The sequence below is a fragment of the Nannospalax galili genome, unplaced genomic scaffold (assembly GCF_000622305.1).
Source record: "Nannospalax galili isolate Female #2095 unplaced genomic scaffold, S.galili_v1.0 scaffold1519, whole genome shotgun sequence".
NCBI classification, from domain to species: domain Eukaryota; kingdom Metazoa; phylum Chordata; class Mammalia; order Rodentia; family Spalacidae; genus Nannospalax; species Nannospalax galili.
The window spans coordinates 1,182,852-1,208,344 of NW_008342631.1; the positions used below are offsets into that span (position 1 = coordinate 1,182,852).

Sequence of the window (25,493 nt, forward strand, 5' to 3'; positions counted from 1 at the left end):
TCTACCTACTATTGATGTCTATTTTCCAGTTTGGTCTGAAAAGAGATTGTGAAACATTGGTTTTGTATAATATTTAAGACTTCCTCTATTGTCCGGTCCAGTTCTGCAACTGTTCATTGATTTTGGAAATTTGTCCATCCTCCTGTTGTGTACGTGCGAGTCAGTGTTGGCTTCTTTGGGATCCACGCTTTCTCATGCTGCTCATATGCTTTGTTCATTCATAATCTTTCTGACTTCAGTATTCATCACAGACAGGACAAAATTCACAGAGCTGTGGTTTGGAGGATCTGTCTTGTTCAGGTACCTTCCTTCTCTCTGTACTTCTTGTCAGCCATGAGATGAGATTTCTTGTTTCATGTCCTTCCCTCATGGTTCAGTCTTGCCGTTGTCTGTTAGTCTCTGAGCGCCATGGATACTGGACGGAAATCTCTGAAGATGTAGTCAAAGTATAATGTCTTATCTGCTGAGTAACTTTTCTCAGATGTAGATCAGATGAAAAAGATCCACAATGGACTCTGTGGTAATATGAGAGAAAATCGATAAAATTCAGTTTCAAGTTTGAAGTAAGCTAAAAAGATAGAAATTACCTTAGTTGCTGGGCATGGTGGGGCACATATTTAATCCCAGCACTTGGGAGGCAGAGGCATGCAGATCTCTGTGAGTTCAAGGCCAGCGTGGTCTACATAGTGAGTTCTAGGGCCACTGGAGCTACAGGGAGACACAGTCTCCCCAAAATGACTAGGAATGCAAAGGATACCATAAATGTTCTGCCTGACTCTTCCCATTCAATACCTGACCCATCTCTCAGTTTTCTGCCATTCAGCATACTTTGGGAAAAATCTTGACTCTACATTGGATTTTCAGGATGATTATAGGTTTGTTTTGTTTTGTTTTGTTTTTTTGAGACAGGGTCTCCTTGTAGCACAAGCTGCCCATTTACTACCTCTTCCCAATTTCATGTTCTATCTGTCTTTCCCTTTCTTTCTCTCTACACACACACACACACACACACACACACATATACACACACACACACACACACACGCATGCAGTCATCCACTGGAGCCTCGTCAACCTATGAAGAATCCCATTCATGAAAGAGAAACTTTCTCCCTCTCCCTGAAGCCTGTGGTGGCTAATACTTCCTCAAGCAGTGTTGCTCTTTTCTATCAACATCCCTGTGTCTGTGCTGGGACTTTGCCTGTCTTGAGCTTATGTGGGACTTGTGCATACTGTCAATAATGCTGTGCTTTCATGAGTTACTTCCCAACTATCTGTAAATCCCTATTTCCTTGTGTTACTCCACTATCTGTGACTCAAACTATTTCTGTTTGCTATTCTGCAATGATTCCTGTGGCTTCAGAGGCAGAATTTTGATGCATGTGTCCTACTTGGGGATAGGTACTATGCAGTCTAATTATCTGCTCATTAGTCAGTTGTGGGTCTGCTGCATACAGGGGCTTCACTAGTGACAACTGAGAGACACATTAATCTACTGGTATAACAAGAAGTCACTTGGAGTCATTATTATTACTATATAAAAATATATATAATAGTACTATATATATTTAGCAGAATAATAGTATTAGGCCCTCTCCTATGACCCCTAAGCCTCATATCCATGTCAGATCTGGGCTCTGTCTTATGAAGGAGACCTTAAATCCAATTAGAAAGTGATTGTTGCCGGGCGTGGTGGCACACGCCTTTAATTCCAGCACTTGGGAGGCACTTGGGAGGTGGATCTTTGTGAGTTCCAGGCCATCCTGGTCTACATAGTGAGTTCCAGGACAGCTGGGGCTACAGTGAGACCCTGTCTCAAAAAGACCCCCCCAAAAAAGAAAGTGATTGTTAACTCCCAAAATATTCGTGTCACTGTTGCACATATCTTGCCAGAACAGTTATTATTGTAGCTCATAGGATACACATCTGGGTAAGGTTGATGATCAGTTTTCTCTATGGTAGCATACAAAGCACCTTCCAGCACTGTGAAGACTAGTCAGTAGCAATGAAGCTTTGAAGTCAGTACCAGCTGGATTTCTTTTTTGTTCTATAACTTATAGATGTAGTGATCTTGTCATCAAATTCTGGCATAAGGGAGGATTACTATCTAGAATATACAGTGAACTCAAAATACTAATCAGCAAAAAACATACAGCCCATTTAATATGGGGCAAGGAGCTGGACAGGCAGTTCTTCAAGAACAAAATATAAATGCCAAAGATCTTTAAAAATGTTGTACAACAGTAGTCATATGGGAAGTCTAATTGAAAACCATTTTGAGGTTTATTAACCCACTCACCATGGCTAACATCCAGAAACCAAACAACAAGCCGGGTGTGGTGGCACATCCCTTTAATCCCAGAATGGAAAGTGGGAGCTATTGGTCATTCCTTGGTCAGGAGCTATTGGTAATTGATAGGTGCTGTGAGGGAGTCAGTATTCTTCAAGGGTGTGGCCCCAGGTATGTCAACTTCTCCCCATGGATGGCCCCATCCTCGAGTGTTTATGTTCAGTTCAGGGCAAATTTTATATTTGGGTAAAAAATAAATGAAAAACAAAATCAAAGAACAAAATATTGAGTAGGTTGTGAAGGTATGGATTTGCAATGATTTCTAGGAGTGGAGGGGAATATGATTAAAATATGTTCTTTGAAATTCTCATAGAACTAATAAAATTGTGGGAAAAATTAAAAAAAGTACATCCTAAACCCTTTTTAGCTCTCCTCTATTTAAATGCTCACAAATATAATACCCAAATTCATGTTTAAATATTTATACATGAGAAATATGTGACTTTATATATGACTGTACATTTTATTTATTTGTTTTCCAAATACAGTGTTAAGTGACTGAGAAAAAAAAATTGTGAGATATTGTCATTCCTTGCAGACGTTGAAATGCTGCTTCAGTTTCTTTTGCATTTAATATCGACAGGTCAAATGTCATTATGAATTCATGCATTTCTTCTCCATCCATTTCTTTTAGCTTTTGAACACATATCAGTTATTCATTAATGACAGTTTGTATTGAAGTCTCTTAAAAATTCCTTCTTGCCTCTATTTTTATTGATTTGCTTATACTAGCACTTTTTTGGTTCCCTTGTGCACTCTTTGGTCAGTTTTCTCCAATGGATAGAGTGATGGATTTTATGTAATGTTTTATATTCTGTGCTTTCTTTTTTTCTTTTCTATTGGTTATTTCTCACCATCTAATGCACTGTGTTTAGCTTCTTCATTCAAGAGAAAATTGAATTCCATTTCTATGTTCCTTATTTTGTTTCCCACCTATATTTGAGGTCATGATTTTTATCCATAAAGCTTTTTCTTGAAAGAAGAAATGTGTAGGAAACTGAAAATTCCCATCTTGGTTATACTAAAGACCCCAAATCCATTCTAATGAAATTTGCTCAATAAACAAGTATTTCCACAATCTTTCATTTCTTTTCTAGTTTATTTGTAGTTTTCCTCCACTATTACTTAAAAGTACATGATCATTTTTAATTTTTCTCTGAATCAGCCAAATTCCTTTAGCTTGCCAGTGACTACACTCTCTGAGTCAATTTAGAGAATGGTACACTAACTGGGAAGGAATGGGAGCTTTTAAGGTTAAGTCCAAAAGGTAAAGTCCTTGGTACAAGACTTTCTCAAAGACAAGCAATCATATGTTTGTTCCTGTAGGTGGGCAAGCAAGCAGTTCAATCAATTAAAAAAAAAACAAAAAAAACCTTTTGTTTTAGTTGATGCTGGCTTTGCAATCCATAATGTGATCTTTTCTAGAATGATTTCTATGGAAATATGAAAAATTGTCATTCTTACTTCCTATAAGTAACAATGTGAGGATATCATTGAAATCCTGTTTATCTAATTTTGGGAAAATCTACCTAGAGTTTAAGGTGGTGGACTGACATTGCTCACTGATACTATATCAGAATCAATTTTAAGCTTTTCCTCTACTTGTTTTTTGTATTATAAAATTAGGAATCATAACATTAAGTAAAAAAATATGTACAGTTGTTCTCTACAAAAATTTCTTTTTACTAATACATCCTCATCATTTTATCTCTTCTACCTACATTTGCTTGCAGTCTGCTTTATGACACATGGGAATTGATATTCCACCTTGTTTATATATTCTTTTAGCTGGTCATTTGTTTGCCATAATTAATTCTAGGTTTCTGGATGTCATTGTCAGTAAAGTGTGTTTCTTGGACAGAAGAGATAGTTGAATATTCCTTTGAACCCACTCTTCTTGACTCTAACTTTTAATTGGTGACCCGAGGCTATTTTCATTTATTATCGCGAGTGGAATTTTTATTCAATATGATTCTGCTGGTTTTCTGGCTTTTAGAATCATTGGTTAGTATTAATCTTTGTTGGTGTTAGTATTGGCCTTACTTTGTTTTCTGTGTTGCTAATGGTGCTTTCCTTCTGGGACATGATGCGTTCATCAATTACACTTTACAGTTGTATTCTGACTTCTGTTCCCATGAATGAGAGGGACTTTCTCCTCTGTGTATCCTGTGTGCTTCCATAAATTCTGAAACAATGGCTTGCTTGCCATGAATTGGTACATTTCTTCAAATGATCTTCTTCATCAATTTTAAGAGATACCTTTTCTAAAAGTCAATTTTAGTTAAAAAGTTCATTTTCAGTATGATAATTGCATTTTTACATTATTTCATACTGTTTTGTCTCTGGTCTTTCTTGACAAGAGATCTGATATTATTACAGATTTCCTGCCTTTATAATGAGTCAGTATTTTCCCCTAGTAAGACTGAGTATTGATTTTTTACTGTTTTTCCCATGTTGTCTGTGGCTTGTTATGTAAAGCTCGGTTACTACTCATTTCAACTTTCTAAATGACTCTCTTGTGTTTGTATATCCATGTATGTCTTCATTTTTCATGTATTTTATAATTTATTTTTATTGAATAAATTTCCTCACATTACTCTTGATTTCATCTCCCTCTTTTACTCTATAAATTTTTGTTTTTGTTCATTTGAATGTTTCTCAATGTTGGAAATTTTATTCATGCTTATTACATGTTATTTATGTGTCTTTGAGTGTGTGATGGTCTCAGCCTTATTCTCCATATTGAAATGTTGTCTTCTTTTTTGCTTTACCTGGAGATCTCAACCTTTAGAAAACTTTGGAGGGTGTATAATGTAGAGAAACCCTACAAATGTGAAGAATGTGGCAAGTCCTTTAGTCGAATGTCACATCTTAGAAGACATCAGGCAATTCATACTGGAGAGAAACCCTACAGATGTGAAGAATGTGGCAAGTCCTTTCGTCGAATGGCACATCTTAGAAGACATCAGGCAGTTCATACTGGAGAGAAACCCTACAGATGTGAAGAATGTGGCAAGTCTTTTAGTCAAATGTCAACTCTTAGAGTACATCAGCAAATACATTCTGGAGAGAAACCCTATAGATGTGAAGTATGTGACCAGTCCTTTCGTGAAATGTCAAGTCTTAGAGTACATCAGCAAATACCTACTGGAGAGAAATCCTACAGATGCAAAGAGTGTGGCAAGTCCTTTAGTCAAATGTCAAATCTTAGAAGGCATCAGTCAGTTCATACTGGAGAGAAACCCTACACATGTGAAGAATGTGGCAAGTCCTTTAGTCGAATGTCACATCTTAGAAGACATCACCGAATGCATTCTGGAGAGAAACCCTACAGATGTGAAGTATGTCGCAAATCCTTTAGTCGAATTTCAAGTCTTAGAGTACATCAACGAATACATACTGGAGAGAAACCCTACAAATGTGAACAATGTGTCAAGTCCTTTAGTCAAATTTCAATTCTTAGAGCACATCAACGAATACATACTGGAGAGAAACCCTACAAATGTGAAGACTGTGGCAAGTCCTTTAGTCAAATGTCAAGTCTTAGAATACATCAGCGAATACATACTGGAGAGAAACCCTACAGATGTGAACAGTGTGTCAAGTCATTTAGTCAAATTTCAATTCTTAGAGCACATCAACGAATACATACTGGAGAGAAACCCTACAAATGTGAAGAATGTGGCAAGTCCTTTAGTCAAATGTCAAGTCTTAGAATACATCAGCGAATACATACTGGAGAGAAACCCTACAGATGTGAAGAATGTGGCAAGTCCTTTAGTCATATGTCGTATCTTAGATCATATCAGCAAATACATACTGGAGAAAAATTCTACAAATGTGAAGAATGTGGCAAATCCTTTAGTCAAATGTCACATCTTTGAAGACATCAGCAAATACATACTTGAGAGAAGCCCTACAGATGTGAAGAATGTGACAGTTCCTGTATGGTGAGCTCAACTTATGAAACACCTCAGAGAATTCATATTGGAGAGAATCCCTACAAATGTGAAGAATGTAAGAAGTCCTTTAAACAAATATCTATCTTAGAGCACTTCATATAATTCATACTTCAGAGAAACCCTCAAATGTGAAGCATGTGACAAGTCCTTTAATCGTATGTCAGATTTAATGTTTCATCAGAGAATTCATACTGGAAAGTAACCATTCCATTAAGAAGAATGTGACATACACTTAGAAGACTCAGAAAATTCATACTGGAGAGAAATCCCACAAATGAAAGGGGTTTGAGATGTCCTGTACTTGTATTTCAACTCTTAGATAACATCAAAGAATTTAAATAAAAGGAGGCACTGCAAGTGTAAGGTATGTGGCAATTCCTTTAATAATGTCAAAGGTGGCAGTTATCAAAAACTCATACTAAAGAGATAGTTTACAATTGCACAGAATGTGGCACATCCTTTACCCTAGTTTCAATCCTTTGAAAACAAAACAGAAACTGTATTAGAGGGATATATATGAAAGTCTGAAAAATGTTCAAATGCTGATTTTTTTTTCCACTTTAAAAAAAAATGTTTATTTTTAAAATTTTATTTATTATTTTTATTTTATGTGTATGCATGGCATTGCCTGCATGTAGGTAAGTGCACCCATGTTGTGCAATGCCTGATCCCCTGGAACTAGAGTTATGGACAGTTGTTAGCTGCCATGTGGGTGCTGGGATTCAAACCCGGGTCTTCTGCAAGAACAATCAGTGTTCTTAACCACTGAGCCATCTCTCTAGCCCCCAAATGCTGATATTTATATATCATGAAACTTCATAGTGTGCTGAAGGAAAACTTAAAATTAAGTACAAAATTGTAAAATCTCTAAATTTATTTTTAATTCAGAAATGTGAGAAACTGCTGTGAGAAAGCCTTTGCTTTCCCATCCAATCTTGTTGAATATCACAAAATCCTTATTGTAGAGAAATCATACAGATAAAAAAAATGTCAGCCACCATTTAGAAATGGCTCCTGACTTAGGAAACATGAGGGGTTTCATAGTGAATAGGAACTTCACAAAATTCAAAGACTGATACCTCATATTTACTGTCAATGAATACACAGTGTGAATAAAGCACTGTGCTAGATAGTTTTAGTGTCAACTTGACACACCTGGGTTGAGGGAGCCTCAATTGGGGAATTACCTCCATTCGACTGACCTGTGGCCACATCTGTGGGGGAATTTTCTTGATTGTTGAGTGATGTGAGAGGGTCTGGCCCACTGTGGGTGAAGCCACCCCTGGACAGGTGGTCCTGTATTGTATAAGAAAGCAATCTCAGCAGGGGCCAGGGGAGGAAGCCAGTAAGCAGCATTCCTCCATGCCCTGTGCTCCAGCTCCTGCCTCCAGGTTCCTACCCTGAGTTCCTACCTTGGGCTCCCTGATGTACTGTGACCCGGGAGATGTAAGCCTAATAAACTCTTTGTTCCCCAAGTTGGTATTGGTCAGAATATTTTGTCACAACAGTGGAGAAACAAACTAGAACAGAAATTGGTATCAGGAATGTGGGGTATTGCTGTGACTGACCTGACCTTGGTGTTTTGGGGAGAATTGTAGAAGTGTTTGGGACTTTGAGCTGGAAAAACTATTGAGTGCTTAGAGTTTTTTGCTGTGGAGCTTGGAACAGTTATGCTGAAAGAATTGTAGATGATGGATCCCTGGCTTGGGAAGCTTCAAAGGGAAGCAGAGACTATCAGGGCTGTTTTTGTGATATCTTGAATTGAAAGTCTGGGTTCTGATCAGCAAGGGCTGAAGAATCAGCTGTGATTAAGAAGAGACCAGAACCTGAAGTAAAACCTTTGCTTTACTGGACAATTGATGCTGGTTAGCTGGGGCTGAAAAATCAGCTGTAAGTAGCAAAAGACCAGAATCACAGTGATGAAATCTTACAGAAAGTGTTTCCTTGGGGTCAGAGCACAGAACCTATGGTCCAGAGGGGGCCCAAGACTCCATCTCTAGATGGAAGTTGGACTTGGTAATTTGTAACAGTCTCCTACATGGTTCTGATATTCAAAGTGTGAAGGGGTTACAGAGAGCAGCTGAGGCTTGACACTCGAGAGGCCAGGAAAGGCCATAGGTGAAAGTGCAGCTTCAGTTACAGGATTTAAGGGGTCATGAAGAGAATCTGAGGCTTTGTACCCCAAGAGGCAAGAAGAGGCCATTTGTGAAGGTGTAGCCTGCATATGGAAGCTTCAACTGTGGGAGTTGAAAGATGCATTAATCTATGTTTATAACAATAAGTCATTAGGAGTCAGTTTAATACTATGTGTTTTTAGTGGAATAATAATATTAGGCCCTCTCCTATGGCCACTAGGCCTGACCAGTGTTGGATATGGGCTCCACCTTATGAAGGAAACCTTAAATCCAGTTAGAAAGTGGTTAGTTACTCCCATGATATTTGTGTCATTGTTGCACCAAAGCACATCTCTTGCCAGTCCAGTTGTTATAGCTCACAGGATTCATAGCTAGGTAAGGTTGATGACTAATTTTCTCTTTTGGTAGCATACTTTCCAAGACAGTGAAGGCTATCCAGTAGAGATGAAGCTTTGAAATCAGTACCAGCTTGATTTCTCCTTTTTTCTTCTATCCCTCATGAGTATCTTCAGCAGCAGGATCTTGTCATCAATTTCTAATGGTAACAGTAGGTTAGTATCTAGAATACACAACAGCCTCAAAATACTTAACATCAGAACACATACAGTCCAATTTAAAGTGGGATAAGAAACTGGACAGGGAGTTCACCAGGATGAAACACAAATGTCTAGGCTCTATCGGGTTCAGCTCCATACTCAAGTGTTTATATTTAGTGAAAATTTATCTGTTGGGTGAAAAATGAATGAAAAATAACAAAGGACCAAATATGGGGTAGGTAGGAAAGGGTGATGAACTTGCCTCCCTTGTGGGAGGCGAGGGGAATACAATAAAAATACATTGCTTGAAATTCTCAGAATAAGAATCCCTAAAAGATTTTAGGGTTACCTCTTCAGAGGGGGGAATGTTAGAGTAGCAAAAATCCCCATTAAAAAAAAAAAAGAGAGAAACAGTACACGAAGTTTTCAGAAAAAAGTGATGGGGAGATATGGGAGGAGTTGGAGAGGAGGGAGTGGGCATGGACTTGATCAAAACCCTGTATATCCATGTATGAAATTCTCAATAAATTAAAAAAAAACCTCTCAGAATAATAAAAAGTGTGGAAAAATTTTAAAATGTATGTCATATACCTTTATCAGTTCTCCTCCCTTTAAATGCTCACAAATATAATACAAAACTTTCAACCTAAATACTGATATATAGGCAATATCTGACTTTGTATGTAGTTGTAGTTTGTATATGCTTGTTTTCCAAATATAGTGTTGTGATACAATTTTTTTTTTGTGCTGACATCAGTAATAAACCCATCTAGACTTATGCTGTCATTCCTTGGAGACATTTTAATGCTGCTTCAGTTTCTCTTTTTGCATTTAATATTGACAGGTCAAATGTCTTTAGGAACTAATGCATTTCTTCTAGATCCATTTCTTCTAGCTTTTTGAACATGTATCAGTTATTCTTTAATGACACTTTGTATTTCATTGAAGCCTGTTTTAGCAGCATCAAGGAATTCATAATAAAGGGAGACACTACAAATATAAGTAATTTAGAAATTCCTTTAACTGTATATCAAGTGGTAGAACTTCTCAAAAACTCATACTGCGGAGACAGTTCACAATTTCACAGAATGTGGCAAATCCTTTATTCTGGGCTCAATGTTTAGAAAACAGGATAGAATCCATACTAGAGGGATATGTTTAAAAGTACAGAAAATGAAATATTTATATTTATATATTACAAAGGTTCATAGCATACTGAAGAAAAACTTAAACACAAAACTGCAAAATTTGGAATAAAAATGTAAAAAGCAATACATCAGATAAAAATTAAAACTAATCCATAATGTTTGTGATTTTAACTTTGTAATTTCCTATTACATTTTAGCCTAGGTCTTTGAAAATGGTGGCTAATGATAAAGATGGAAGAGATTGTATGCCAGCCTGGGTATTAAAGAGTATTGATGACAAAAGAATAAAAGATATTATTATAAATTGTTATACTTAAACAAAAATAGATATTGATATATATTTTGATAGAATCATATGTGCAGGAAACTTAGTTGTATTTACAGTACTGTAGCTTTTCAGAGACTGTACGCTATTTGTTAGTTTAACATGGAAATAAATTCAATCTGTCTTGCCTTCAAAGGATTATGTGGCAGTTTGTTTTAGGAGTTGCTTCAGGGTGCTTATGAGTCCATAGTACATTATCAAGGCAACATTAATGTTAGTTGTACTATGAATTACTCATGCCTCATGCAAAATTCATGAATGACATCAAAATATTGATTTGCTCTTTTTTATTATTATTAAATAGCACTAATAACGCACTCATTGTAAAGTAGGAGTGCCTCCTCTGCTAAGTCAAAAAAAAAAATCGTGAATCTTTGAAATGAAATATATTTTGAGTTGATCACTAATGAGATGAATACATGGCAAGTCCACTGAATTACAACTAAATATTTTAGTAGGAACTATTGGATGTCTTTAATATAATTTATCTGTAAAAACTAAATAAAGACAGAGAAGAGAGAAAAAATAATCTTTTAAAAAATTATTTTTATGTTATGTGTATGAGTGTATTACTGCGTATATGTTAGTGCACCCATGACGTACAAAGGCCTTGGATGTCAAAAGAGAGCATCTGATACCCTGGACCTGGAGTTGCAAACAGTTGTCAACTGTCATGTGGGTGCTGGGAATCAAACCTGGGTCTTTTGCAAGAGCCAGTGCTCTTAACTGCTGACCTACCTCTTCAGCACCCCAAAAAGTAATCTTAAAGTTATAAGTACATTTACAGGTTCATGCATGACTACCTTAAAATTTTGTTTTACTCTTTGGAAATGGTGTGTAATGACATTGAAGTTTTCCATTAATTCAAGGAAATTCTGTTTCTTTTTTTTTATAGCCAACAAAACATTGGAAATGTTGAAAGGTGACATTTTTCTTCTGCTATACATGGAACACTGTCTCATATGTTCCATACCTCAGTCTCTGATTTTAGCTAGGTATAGAGTTAGCATTGTAGATATACCACTTAGGCTTGGGCAACTCACAATCTCTGTGTATGACCACTAGTGGAAGTCTGTGATAATCATCTGTTGAAAAAGCTTTGATGAGTGGTGACTGCGATACTTGTCTGTAAATATAAGGAGTCATATTTTGTACATAGTAAGAAATTACAGTTGTCTATGGATGTGACAGCCTTGGGGTTTTGTCCAAGATCTTTCCAGCCATGTGTATTTGGCTATGTTTACAGTACCACACATGAGTTTCCTTTCATTGAGTGGACTTTAATTCCAATTAGGTAGGTGTTGACTATCCACAAGATGAAAGTGCCACTACTGCACCAAGGTCGTTTGCTGTGTCATCCATTGATGTGGTTATTAGGCCTTAGAACTGGGATTGGACCATTGAGTGATGTTCTCCCTTAGCAGCTTGTGTAGTACTCTCCAAAGTTATGAGAGCCCTCCTCCAGGGGAGGTGGGTAGCTTCTAGGTCAGTTCCAGTTCCATTGCTCCAAATCGGGTGTCTGAAGTATGTCCTGTTCTCAGCAATTGGGTCTTGCTTTCAAGTTCTGGGAGGCAATCAAGGGCTGTGGCATTAACTTGTGTAATTTTGAGTCTCTTGGACTATTCTAGTGAACAGATCAAAGGAAGGTTTCTCCTGAATGGCACTGTTTCTTATGATGTAGCCTTCAGCTATACACATGAACTCATGTAGAGATATTGTAACTCTACAATATCTATTGTGCAACTATTGAGTAGTTATTTGGCCTAATATGATTCCTTCTGTTTTTTTAACACTAGCCAGGACTTATTTATCTCTCCTCTCTCTCCATCTCTAACCTACCCTCCATGCCCTCCCCATTTAAAGTATCCCCATATTCCTCATTTCTTCCTTATTCCTGTCGCTTATCTCTTATGGTCCCACCTCTCTTGAACGCTTCCTTCTCCTTTATTCTCATATTTCCTTATATAACAATCCCTCTCCCCCTCCTATTTAACTACCTCCATTTGACCCATTTGTCCCCTAGTAACTAACACCTGTCTGCTACATGTAAAGATTTTTTTAAAGCCTCTGAGAGACTGTATTCACAAGATCAACCAAGCCTGTGCTGTGTTCTCACACAAGCACAGTCCTATGAACTGAACACAATGTATAACTGAGGTAGGTTTGATATTCTATAGATAGTAAAACCCAGGAGTCCCAGGGAACTCTCTCCTTCCTTCTCTTCCCAGTGGACACATGTCCACAGGTGTTCTGGCTCTCTAGTGGAACTGGTAGATGTGCTAAAATTATTCCACCCAGGATTTAATATAGAATTCTTTTTTTTTTTTCTTAGTGGGTATTCATTACCATTGAAAGCAGACAGCCAAGATTGATGTAGAATTCTTACTTATAACAATACATGGAAATGTAACAGCCCTTACTAGCCTTTTACTAAGACTTCAGTGATTCCCAATACATTGTTTTGAGTTACAGTAACTGACACATATCTAAGAGCAGATTTTGCTCTGAAATTCAGTATTGGTGACACTGAACTATAACACCCATTTCGTGTGTAAGTATTGAGTTTCATCCTGTTATATAAAGAAACAAACATGATATAACATCAAAGTATGCATGTATCTGCTGTATTTAGGAGTACCTAGGAGCACTGAGTTTACTAGACCTGAGATGCTGACAAGCATAGTTCCATTTCCCCTTCCTGGTGTTACTGCATCTATTTTCACTTTATCTGTATGTAAAAAATCAAATTATGCAGAAATTTTAGTTGAATTTCTTTTACTAACCACACAAAATATTGTGATTGGTATATTTTATGTATGTAAATCACTGTACTTTCCTGTTTGCAACCATCACACCCCCTTGTCCTATATCTCGCAGTATAGTGCCATTGTCCCCCCTTTGTGCTCAGGACACAGACACACAGACACACACACACACACATACATGCACACATATATTATTGTACTTATATATATATAATATGTATATGTTTAAATGTAATATCTGCAAAAGTGTGACCATGCGTTCATTTTAGAATATTTAATACTGATGTAACTTAAAAATTTCAATTTTTATTATACAGATATGAGGAAATAGAACTGTGTGAGTATTGAGTAGATTTTATATACATGTACACAAATGAGATTTGCCAAGGAAAGCCAAAAAAATGAGAATGGCTTATTTTATGACAGGTTTGATTGGCAAAAAACAAAACAAAACAAAAAACCTGATTATAACTGGAGCTAAAACTCCAGAAAAAAGCCCAGTGAACACAGAGTCTGTAGAGGCTGATATGACATTAGACTGTAGACTGGGTTATGCTCACAACTCCAGAGACTGAAAAGTACTAGGTGCTGTCACCAGTAAATTCCATGTCTGCTGAGTCCACCGATAAGTGTCAAGGACACTACTTTATTCCATTTTCTCATGGCTGAAGTAGTACTGACATTTCCTCAACCTCTCTTACAAATGACAGGGGGCTGGAGAGATGGCTCAGCAGTTAAGAACACTGACTGTTCCTGCAAAGGACCTGGGTTCGAATTCCAGCACCCACATGGCAGCTAACAGAGTGTCTGAAACTCTAGTTCCAGGGGACCCTATGGCCTCTTCTGTCCTCTACAGGTATTGCATGAAACTGGTGCACTTACATACAGGCAGGCAATACATGGATAAACATAAAATAAAAATAATAAAAAAAAAGTTTAAAAAAGGACTAACAACATTCTTGATTTGGGAATCCCCCAGACTTACTCATTCCATAAAACTACAATTACTGATATTAGGGATTAATTTTTAACAGAAAAATTGAGGTTACTTGGCCAAAAATACTCATACCATAGCAAAACAATTTTAGGACATGAAATATTTTGATCACATTGTTTGTCTTCTGGAAAATTCATATAATAAAAAAAAAAAAGAATTTTGGGGGCAACTTTTACTCAAAAAATTCCAAATAAGAATACAAGAAGAAAGACGCTGGAAAAATTCTCAAGGCTCCAAAGGAGAGAACTACACTGAAGACTATTTGGGGAATACAGATTACACTCCATAGGCCTTTCAAAAATAGTAATAATAGAGGACATGGTGTTAGGCCTAATGGCCACCGGGTGGGATGGACATGGGGATGGGCATCTAAATATAATCAAAATGCATTGTTTGCAACTCTCAAAGAATTAATAAAAACTGACAAATCACAGGGCTGCTCAGGGGTTAAGAGCACTGATTGCTCTGGCAAAGGATGGATGTTCAATTCCCAGCACCCACATGGCAGCTAACAACCATTGTGCAACTCCAGTTCCAGTGGAACTTATACCCTCTACTGAGCTCCATGTTTGCATGACACAGGTATATCTACCTACATGGAGGCAATAAACCCATACACATGAAAAATAAACTCATTTCAAAAGTTCTTAAAATCAGAAGGATGAACATGAAATATGCAGTCACCGTGTTAATTAAATGCAGCCAGAGAGTATAAAAGTCATACTTGCAATTAAATGTCAAACACTCTGGGGGTTCTAGCTTCTGCTTCCAGTGAATATGTATGATAAAATTTAACTTATTAATTTTTATTATTTTGTCTTCAATAAGCTCTGTCAATAGTAAGATCAGTGAGCACTCAAATCACACCTACAAAATTGCACAGTGTTCTTAAAGATATCAGGCTACAACAGCAAGCATTTAACTGTTTCTCTTTCTCCTACTGTTCCCCCAAATGTACCGACCTATAAGCTTTAAGTTGGAAAGTATACAATGGAAAAATAAACACTCAGCCTTTTGTCACTTTTGTCATAGTACTTCAAATAGAGATGGTTTCTAATGGATTCCAGACAGCATTGTTTCCCTCAAGTGAATGTTAATGCACATGGAGTTCAGGTCATCAATGAAGTTGAACCCAAGTCTGACTCAGGTTAACAGTGTCTGCCTGTGTTCATCCTGTAGCTATTTCAGAATGGATAACTTGTATAAGTATACTTGGAATTTGGCATGGTTCCCACATTGGTTCCTTAGCTTGTGATCTGAGGGCTATTGTGTTTGGAAAGTCTGAATGGAAATGATCAAAGCTGCTGTATCAGAGAAACAGTGAACCGAAACCATCTTGCATGTCTGGAGGGATTGGAAAGAATATCGCCACCATCCAGGATTTGAAAGATGCAGGGGTTGGGATAGACAATCACATCTCACTTTGGCCTGTGCAGAATATTGATGGATTTTGTAGACTAATATTTAATAATAATGATTGCAAATGTAATCAATCCATGGGTCTCATTGCAGCTGTGGTGCCAGCACTGGTACTCTTACCTGAACCAATTAACATACCAGCAGGAACTGATGTAAAGCTAATAGCAAATGCTTGATCACCATCCATGTTCATAAGGACCACCCAAAGAAATTTTCTTTCAGGGGTCAAGACCTGCATTATACCTTTCTTGTTCCACCACAACTATATAAAAATTCTGTATTCCAATGTTATAACATGGTTTACAGGGACTTTGATCATGTGTGTCTTCTGCAAGTTACCACATTGTTCCTTCATATTGATAAAATTCCTTGAAAGAAGGAAGGAGGTAGTATCTACTCTGGACTTTGTATAACATGTGAACTTCATGGATAGGAAATAAATGTTAGCCAAAATTCAAGGACCTTCTACCTCAGTGAAGTTTCTAGGAAAGTAGTAGGCTGTGGCATGCAGAGCTATTCCTTTTAAGGTCTACGATAATCTCTTGTTCCTATATTCCTTTATTATGAAATAAAAGGCATAACACTGAGTGTAGCTGTTTGGATTTAGGGGACAGTATGTTACTCACTTGGGCATGTTATTCTGGATCACATTCCAAATGAATAAAAATATGGGCATGGTGGCACACACCTTTAATCTCAGCACTCGGGGAGGAGGCAGATTCAGGCAGATCCAGTCTAGTCTACATAGTGAGTTCCAGGCCAGCTAGTGCTACAAAGAGATGGTCTCAAAAACACACACACACAAACAAAAACAAAAACCTATACTGAAATGTACACCATATGATTCAACATGCCCTAAGTTATTTTATGTTTAATGTTAGATAGTGATACTGAATTGAGCCTTTGGCCAACTCCTTATAGATGAAGAACTTGGGAGTTTGGAGCATTACCATGAAGTTACCTTCAGACAACTATTAACCATTGGAAGGACAATTCTTGGCCCATATGTAAATGACCTTTACAGGCTCAAAGTATTTGGACATTTTGTCTCCAGTAGGTGGCACAGATTTGGGAGGTCTTAGAAGATTTGGCCTTGCTGGAGGAAGCATGTCACTGGGGTGGGCCTTGCCAGATTTCCAGTCATTCTCTGCTTCTTATGCCTGCTTGATGATGTAAGTACTTACCTTCCTGTTCCTGCTCCAGCAAGCTCACCATGCCTCCCTGCCATGTCAGACTATGATCCCTCTGGAACTGTAAGCTCAGATAAACTCTTCTTTTTCTAAGCTTCCTTGTTCACAGTGTTTTTTCATAGCAGCAGAAAAGTAGCTAATATAGAATTTGGTACCAGAGTGAGCTGTTGGCTATGAAGAACCTGATCTTATGGATTTTTGGAAGAGTGTGGAAGACTTTGGATGCTTTGACTAGAAAAGCCATTGATTGCTTAATGGACCATTTTAGTAGGATCCTTGAAGTTAAGTGATGTAGTTGCAGAGGGAAATAAGGACTTAAGCAGCAACTGGGATATTTTGGCAAAGAATCTGTCCAGGTAATTTCCATAGCATAAAAGCTTGCCTGACTGAGGCTAACTTGAAAAATTATGGATTAATTTCTTTCACGGAGGAAATTTCAAGACAGTCTAGGGTAGAAATGGTGGTGTGGCAATTAATAGTGAATATTATGCAGATCTACTGTGAAAAAAATCAAATAGATCATAAAGAAATGCAGAATGCAGAGTGTTCATTGAAAAAAATACACTAGGAAGATTAATGTTGCAGCCAAGGCATGTGTTGAAGGAGAGGACCTCTTTAATAAGGATAGTAAAGTGTTTAAGGAGATACTTAGAGATTTGCACTTAAACAATGAAAACAGTACCTTCAGGTCAAAGACCACAGGCAGCTAAGCATTTAGCTTGTGAAAGGATAATGCAAGAAAGTTTTTCCATTCCCAGGAAACCATAGCATAGAAAAGCTATTGGTAATGTGACTGAAGCTGGCCAGAGTCCACCCCAGGAAGACAGCTGAACTTTGCAGTGTTGTTCATATTGTACTGGCTTTAGAGGCATGAAAGATGTAGAGCGAAGGTGTCATGCATCCTTCCTCTATGGTTGCAGAGAGCTACTGAAGCCAGGCAGTGTGTAGCAGAGCCGTCCCAGCATAAAGACTGCCATAACAGATGATTGCATGAAGCTGTGAAGATGAATCCTGGTTGGCAGTGGAGAACCAAGAACACATTGGAGATGCCAGAGCTGTGAGACATCTGCCAAGGAGAGCCATACACAGGGATTGGTGCCAGCCCAAGAGACAGACAGAGAGATGTATGTTGAACACAGCAAAGCTGGAGGGGGCTGAGCCATCTAAGCCCTTTGGAAATGAAGTCCCAGAAGTCAGACATTGGTTTGATATCCTGTTTCCCATGTTTGCTTCCGGTCTTGTTTTGGGTCCAGTATTTCCTCACTATGCCCCCATTCCTCCCTTTTGGAATTGGAATATGTATTCACTTCCAGTGTATGTTGGGAGTATGCAATTTGTCTTTTGATTTTACACAGGCTTATAGTTAGGCAATTGCCTTGAGTTTCAGAAGAGATTTTGGGCTTGGACTTTTTTTTCAATTTTTTTTTTTTACATGTAATAACCACATGATTAAAAGAAGCATTTCATTACAGCTTTAACGTATCCAGCAACACATTCCAGAGCAAGGATACATCTCTTTCAAAGGTGGCTGTAAATTTTTAGGTTCACAGTTGAATTAATACAGTCATACAATGTTGAACTCAGTATAAACCCTGAAAGACATAAAATTGAGTGAAATTTTACCCTTTAAAGAAGATCTCCATTTCATTTTAAGATACGCTGTTTCGTACATTTTTTAATGCTACTAACACATGTTTGCACATGTGTCTTTAATCTCTATGTATCTGATTATTACACAGTCGGTTACACCCGGATCCTTATACCTGAGTATGGATTTAAAGTCATCAGGTAGATGTCACTGGTAATGTTTATCACCTCTACTATTTAACGTGAAGTAAATTTGTTTTTTAAGTTTTTAATAACCACATGATTAGAAGAAGCATTTCATTACAGCTTTAACATATTCAGTAGCACACTGGGCTTGGACTTTTGAATAGTATTGAAACTGAAAAAGACTATGGGGACTTTTAATTTTAGGATAAATGTATTTTGCATTTTAGATTGTCATAAGCCTATGTGAGCTAGGGAGTGGAATGTGGTAGTTGAGTTAAAATGTCCCCAATATGCTCCAAGTATTTGAAAATTTTGGTCCACAGTGGGTGGCACTGTTGTGGGAGATCTTAGAAGGTGTCACCTTACTGGAGGAAGCATGTCACTGGCAGAAGACTTCAAGAGTTCTTAAACCTTGTTGGATTTACAGTCACACTCTGCTTCCTGTACCCACTTGAAGATGTAAGCATTTAGCTTTCTGTCCCTGCTCTGGCCACCTCACCATGCCACCCCACCATGATGGTCTCTAATCCCTCTAGATACTGGAACCATAATCACTAATAAACCCTTCTTCCTGTAAATTCCCTTGATCATGGTGTTTTTTCCCAGCAAAAGGAAAGTAATTAATACACACACTATTGTGCCTACTATATGCTTGAAATGGTATCAATATACTACTTTGAATGCTTAGCTTCCCATCATGATCTGAGTCCTATCTGACCCAACAAGCCATAAGTTGGACACACGCAGTAGTAGTCCATCATCCAATGGAAGTGGAACTTATGATCAGTGACAAGTACATTTTGAAGTCATATGTAAGTTACATAAAGAAATGATGAAATTGCATCTGGAAGCTACAACTACTGAAGTACCCTTTCCCTGAGGAATGTACCTATGGTATCACTAGGTGTGCTAAACTGTACATAGTAAAATCTATAAATGCACCCCCAAAATTGCACCATTCTCTACTGTCATCAGTCAGCAACCTTGTTACTGATTGTCTAGATTGAACTTCTCTCATAGAAAGTGCCATGCATTATCTTTGCTAAAATGGATATTTATTCTAATCCTACTACAGTCAAAACAAGTTCCTCAACTCTCTGTGTCTTTCACTTCCTAAATATTTTCACCTACAGTATTCCTCCTTTTATTTACTTTTTATCTCTGCTCTACTATTTAACCTCCCCATCTATTCACCTCCTTATTTCCTGGTTTGCACAAGTACTTCATGTAAGACTTCCATAGTAAATAGTTGAAGCTAAGATGCTGACCTGAAAGAGAACATGAGGTATTTGCCATTTTTGGTTTGGGTTATTTCACAGAGAATAGTGTCTGAAATCCTATCCATTCTCTGCTATCTCATAATTTCCAGTTTTCTTAAGGCTGAGTCATATTCCACTGTGCATATTTAGCACATCTTCATTATCCATTCATCAGCCATTGGGTGTTTAGGTTATCTTCATATTCTAGCTATTGTGAATAGAGTAGTAATGACCTTGGATGTGCAGGCATCCCTGTGTCTGAGTACATAAACTTTCCAGAATATGCCCAGGAGTGATGTTTCTAGGCAGTATGGTAGTTTTATTTCGAGCATTCTTTGTGACGTCTTCAGACTGATTTGCGTTCTCACCTGCACTTGTTGTTATCAGTTTTTATGATTATATCTATTCTGATTCAATTGTGATTGCAGCCTAAGGTCATTTTAATATGCATTTCCTTAGTTGCTAGGGTTGGTGAACACTTTTTAAAGTGTTTCCTAACCATTTGTATTTCATTTTGTAAACATTTTTAGTCCTAAAGGCCATTTTTTAAATTGCGTTGCTTGTTATTTGTCCCAAACCCAAGGGATCTGCAACAGGGTACCTGGATTGGGGAGTGGGGACTTAGATGGGGCAAGAGACAAGAGAAATGGAGACAAGACAGCATTCTGATCAAGTGAACCCAAGGGATCTGCAACAGGGTACCTGGATTGGGGAGTGGGGACTTGGATGGGGCAAGAGACAAGAGAAATGGAGACAAGACAGCATTCTGATCAAGTCTTGTTTATTGCAGCACAAGCATGAGGTTAAATAAAGAACGAGAACAAAGGAGTAAAGATTGAGAGTAATCATATCAGCCAGACCGCAGGGGCCCAGATGTACTCTAAGGGAGGAATCTACTGATAAACGGAAAACAGGGCAGTTTACTGGAAAAGAATACAAGGCCGGGGGCTCTGTCCTGTGCCCGCGGGAGGAGAATGGACAGAATAGAAAGTTACCAGCTTAGGTCTGTCAGCAGGTTTGAGAAATGGCTGAGCCTCAGGCTCCCAACAGTTATTTGTGGTGCTGAGATTGACTTCATTGAATAATCTCGTTACTAAACCTTGGTTGACTGTATTGCTACAGATTTCTCTCCCATTCTGTGGCTGCTGCATCACTCAACTGCCAGCTTCCTTTTTGTGTCATGTGTTTATTCAGGGTCCTATTTGCTGTGCTCCTTCATTCCTAGTCTGGAATCACCACCTGTATCTGTATGTGGAGCATTCTTCCTACTTGTCCCTACAGCAGTTTTAGCCCATCAGGTTACATGATGATATCTTTGACTCATCTGATGTTCAATTTTGTACACACTGAGAGTTAGGGATGTCCTTCATTCATCTGCATGTTGACATCAATGCTTCATAGCATGATTTGTTGAAGATACTGTCCTTTGTCCACTGGCTATTTCTGGCATATTTTCAAAAGCAAAGATGTATCTGTATTCATGTAGAACAGTATCTGGGTAATCTAATCATAGTCCATTGCTCTATGTGTCTTCTTTTTCCAGAATTATGCTGCTTTTATTTCATTGGTTAGCAATATAACTTCAAATAAGGCATGGTGATATCTCCTGCCATATTGGGTTTTGTTCCACATTTTCTTCTTTCATAATAATTTTAACTTTTTCTGTCTATATCTATGGAGAAAGGCAATAGAATTTTTATTGAGACTGCACTGACTCTAGATTACTTTTGAAAGGATGGACATTTTCACAGGATTAATCCTGTCATTCTTTCTGCCTGGAAGGTGTTTCCTTTTCTGGTCTCTTCTTTAATTTCTTCCTTTGGTGATTTAGTGTTTCCAATGTAGAATTTGTTTCATTTTCCTTATAAGGTTTATTCCTCAGTACTTTGATTTTGTGTGTGGCTATTAATATGATTGTTTACTTGATTGTTTTATATGCTTGTAACTGATTGCATGTGAAATCTACTGATTTTTTTTGTGTTTTGTATCCTGCCATTTTTCTGAAACTGTCATCTCTAGGAACCTTTTCATGGGATCCTTAAAGTCTTTTAGGAGTAAAATCATAGCAGCTGTAAATAGAGATTATTTTTATTCATTTTGGTTTAGTGTCTGTTTTCTTTCCTTCTCTAGGCTTATGGCTTAGCAAAGCATTCTTACAGTGTATTAAACATGGTTGTAGGGAGTGGACACACATATCCTGCTTCTGTCTCAGTGGAAATGAGTTTTTCTCCACTTAGGTGGATGTTAGATAAATGCTTGTTATATACAATGTGAATTACTGACTATATTCTCCTTCCATCTTGAGCCTTTTCATGGTTCTGATCCATGAAGTGATGTTGATTTTTGTTGAAGGTGTTTTCTGTGTCTACTGGTATAATCATTTCATTTAAGTCTTTTAATTCATTTATGTATTATATTGCATTCATTGATTTATGACTTTATGATTTATTTACATCATTCCCCCACGAGTGGAATGAGACCTATTTGATCATGATGAATAATGTTTTTGATGTGATTTTGAATTCCATTTGTCATTATTTTATTGACAATTTTTGCACCTATGTTTTTCAAGGAGATAGGCGATACACTGTCTCTTTTTGCTTCAGGGCTCATGTTTCCTGCTGGCTAATAGGGGCCTGCATATCCTTACCCCATTACCTCTCCTTGCATGCCCACCCCTCTGAGAATATGTGAGTTCCTGACTTGGCATTCTGGGGTGAGCCTCCAAAATCCTGCCACTCCCCCATATCCTGGTTCTGTGGGTCCTTCTGCAGTCCCTCCCATTGCTCCAGGACACCTGCTTGTCTGCTGGCTAGTAGGGTCCTGCACATTCTTGTCCGATCACCTCTCCCTGTACACCTGTGCATCTGAGATTGTATGAGAGTCACTGACTTGGCCTCCAGGAGTGAGTTTCCCAAACCCCACCACACCCATCCTCCTTCCTTTGGTCCATTTGCAGTCTCTCCCACTGCTCCAGGGCGTAGTTACGTCTACTGGCCTGAAGGGACCAGGACATCTGTCACACTAAATATTCTCCTTCCTGCTTGCTGTTTGACCTGTCCTCACTCTCTTCAGGGTCTCCTGCTCCTGATGCAGGTAGACAAACCACCATAATACTTTTTTTATCTGAATTTTGCATGGTTTACTTACAAAGAACACCCACAGCAGCCCCCACCCTTCCAGATTTTTTCATCCACTGTTTGCCTCATCTCACATCCTCAAATGTCTACTCACCCCACAGAGCTCTGTGTGGGGTCCTCAGGTTCCTCACAAGTTCCCCTGGTGCCCCACAGTGTCCAGGGCAGTCTGGCTTACCTGCTCCCTGTTCCCTGCTTCCCAGAATGTGACCTATGCTCACTCTGCAGCTAACTCTCCCCAGCTAACTTTCTGCATCTAACTCTCCACTCCGCCCCTGGCTGGCTTAAGTCTATCAGAGGAATAAGTATTTTTCAGGCTACATCTGTTTCTAATCTCATCTCATCTTTTCTCACTCGACCTTGGCCCTATCCTTCTGAGGCAACTGAAGTGCACCTAACTAGCCAGGGCCATTTTGCCCTCAGGGAAAGCTCCTGTTAGTCTCCCTGGATCTATTTGGTTCTTCCAGTATACAATCAAAAGAGAGAATCTAAAGCCTAAACCTACTAATTTTTCATACTGAATCAGAAAGCAACTGGGCTAAATCAATAAACAGAATCATACTTCAACACAACAATGGAATGGTCAAGTTTCATACTAGAATCACAAGCAGCAAAAGAAATCCACACAACTGAACTTCAAGGAAAACCAAATAACAACCAAAATAATATGTCCCAGCAAACACCATCAGTCCTCTAGAAGAGTTCTACAATGAGAACTCCCTGAAAGTAACATGGAACACAGAATTTAAAAGAACATTCACAAACATGATCAAAGAAGTCAAGTAATTTAAAGAACATGCAACTCAAAGAATTACAAGAGGATGGGAATAAACTTCTGACTGAATTCATGCAAGAGATAGAAATATTGAAGAAAACTGAGGCTGAAATGAAGAAGGAAGGGAAAAACTCAATCTGCCCATTTGAAATGAGAAAACCTCACCAGCAGAATAAATTAAATGGAAAGTAAAATTTCAAGACTAGATGGTAAAGTTGAAGAACTGGATTGCTCAAGCAAAGAATATGAATTTAAAAAAAATCAGAAATGGAATATGCAGGAAATGTGGGACATCATAGATAGACCAGATTTATGCATTGTAGGCACAGAGAAAGGAGGAGAATCTCAGGTAATCGGCATTGAGCAGATCTTCAAAAGGATTATAGAAGAAAATTTCCCTAAATTAAGCACTTAACCATACATGCCTGAGAAGCACACAGAACACCAAGTAGGCAGAACAGAAGAAAAATTGCCCATGGTATCTAATACTAGAAACACTAAATGTAGAGAACAAAGAGAAAGCTGAAGGAGCAAAGCAACAGGTCACATATGAAGGAAAACACATCAAAATTACAACTGAAGTTTCAATGCAAACTGTGAAAGCAAGAAGAGTCTGAATCAAAGTATACCACATTCTAATTGATCATAGATGCCTGCTCAGAATACTTTACTGAGCAAAACTGTCTAGTATAGTTGAAGAGAAAGAAAAATCTTTCATGTGATGAATAGGCTGAAAGAATGCATGTGCACCAAAGTAGCCCTACAGAGAATGCTCAAAGCAATACAAAGCACTGAGGAAAAGAATGAATATACTCAAGAGGAAACAGATAGAAAACAAATGAAGATATAATTGTGGAAACACAAAATTGAACCAAGAATGCAAGCAGGAATTAAAATGAAAGTAACCCATACATATCATTCAGAAATAACTTTGAATATCAGTGGTCTCAACTCCGCAGTCAAAAGACACAGGGTAGTTGAGTGTATTAAGATTTTAAAAAAAAACAACTATTTCTTCTCTGCAAGAAAATCATCTCACCTTCAAGGATAGGCACTCCCTTAGAGTGAAAAGATGGAAAAAATATTCCAAGCAAATGACACCGAGAAACAGGTGTCGTAATTATAATATCTGAGAAAAGACTTCAAATTAAGACTAATCAAAGGAGATTAAAGAGGGTCACTTCATTCTGATCAAAGGAAACTGACCAAGAAGATATTACATTCATGAACAGATATGGACTAAACTCTGGTATATGGGGTGTGCTGGGCGCCAGGTGTGGGGTGCACAGGTATCTGCTCCTGCGCTGCTTCCCTGCATCTTCCGTGGCCCTCTGCTGCTGGGGGCTTTGCCCAGCCGAGTCCCACCCTAATTTTACCCCTGCACTTTCCTCAAGATGCGAAATCCACCGGCCGCTGGATCACGTGGGAGAGTGTGAGGGCGGCTAAAGCTGGGATCCGTGAGTCGGTGACTAAAAGACAGCTCTTCCCGGGAAGGCTGGATCGTAGGCAGTGAGACAAGACTCAGCCGCTGGATCGTGGGAGAGTGTGAGGGCGGCTAAAGCTGGGATCCGTGAGTCGGTGACTAAAAGACAGCTCTTCCCGGGAAGGCTGGATATCAGGCAGTGAGACAAGACTCAGCTCAGTCAGACTCAGTATTACAGCTCTTTATTCAATGGCTCTGCGTGGCTCCAAGCCTCAGTGTCCCAGAGTGATCCAGCTCCT

The 25,493-nt window shown here is 38.3% G+C and overlaps 1 protein-coding gene across 1 annotated transcript in view; it reads left to right on the forward strand.

Annotated features, from left to right (window-relative positions):
- The window catches only part of LOC103738630 (protein ZNF738-like), a 108,251-nt gene that overhangs the window by 48,333 nt on the left and 34,425 nt on the right, over positions 1-25,493 (forward strand). Inside the window, exon 5 of the mRNA XM_029566224.1 lies at positions 22,956-22,969. Within this exon, the coding sequence (XP_029422084.1) occupies positions 22,956-22,969 (14 nt within the window). The remainder of the gene's footprint in view (positions 1-22,955; positions 22,970-25,493) is intronic.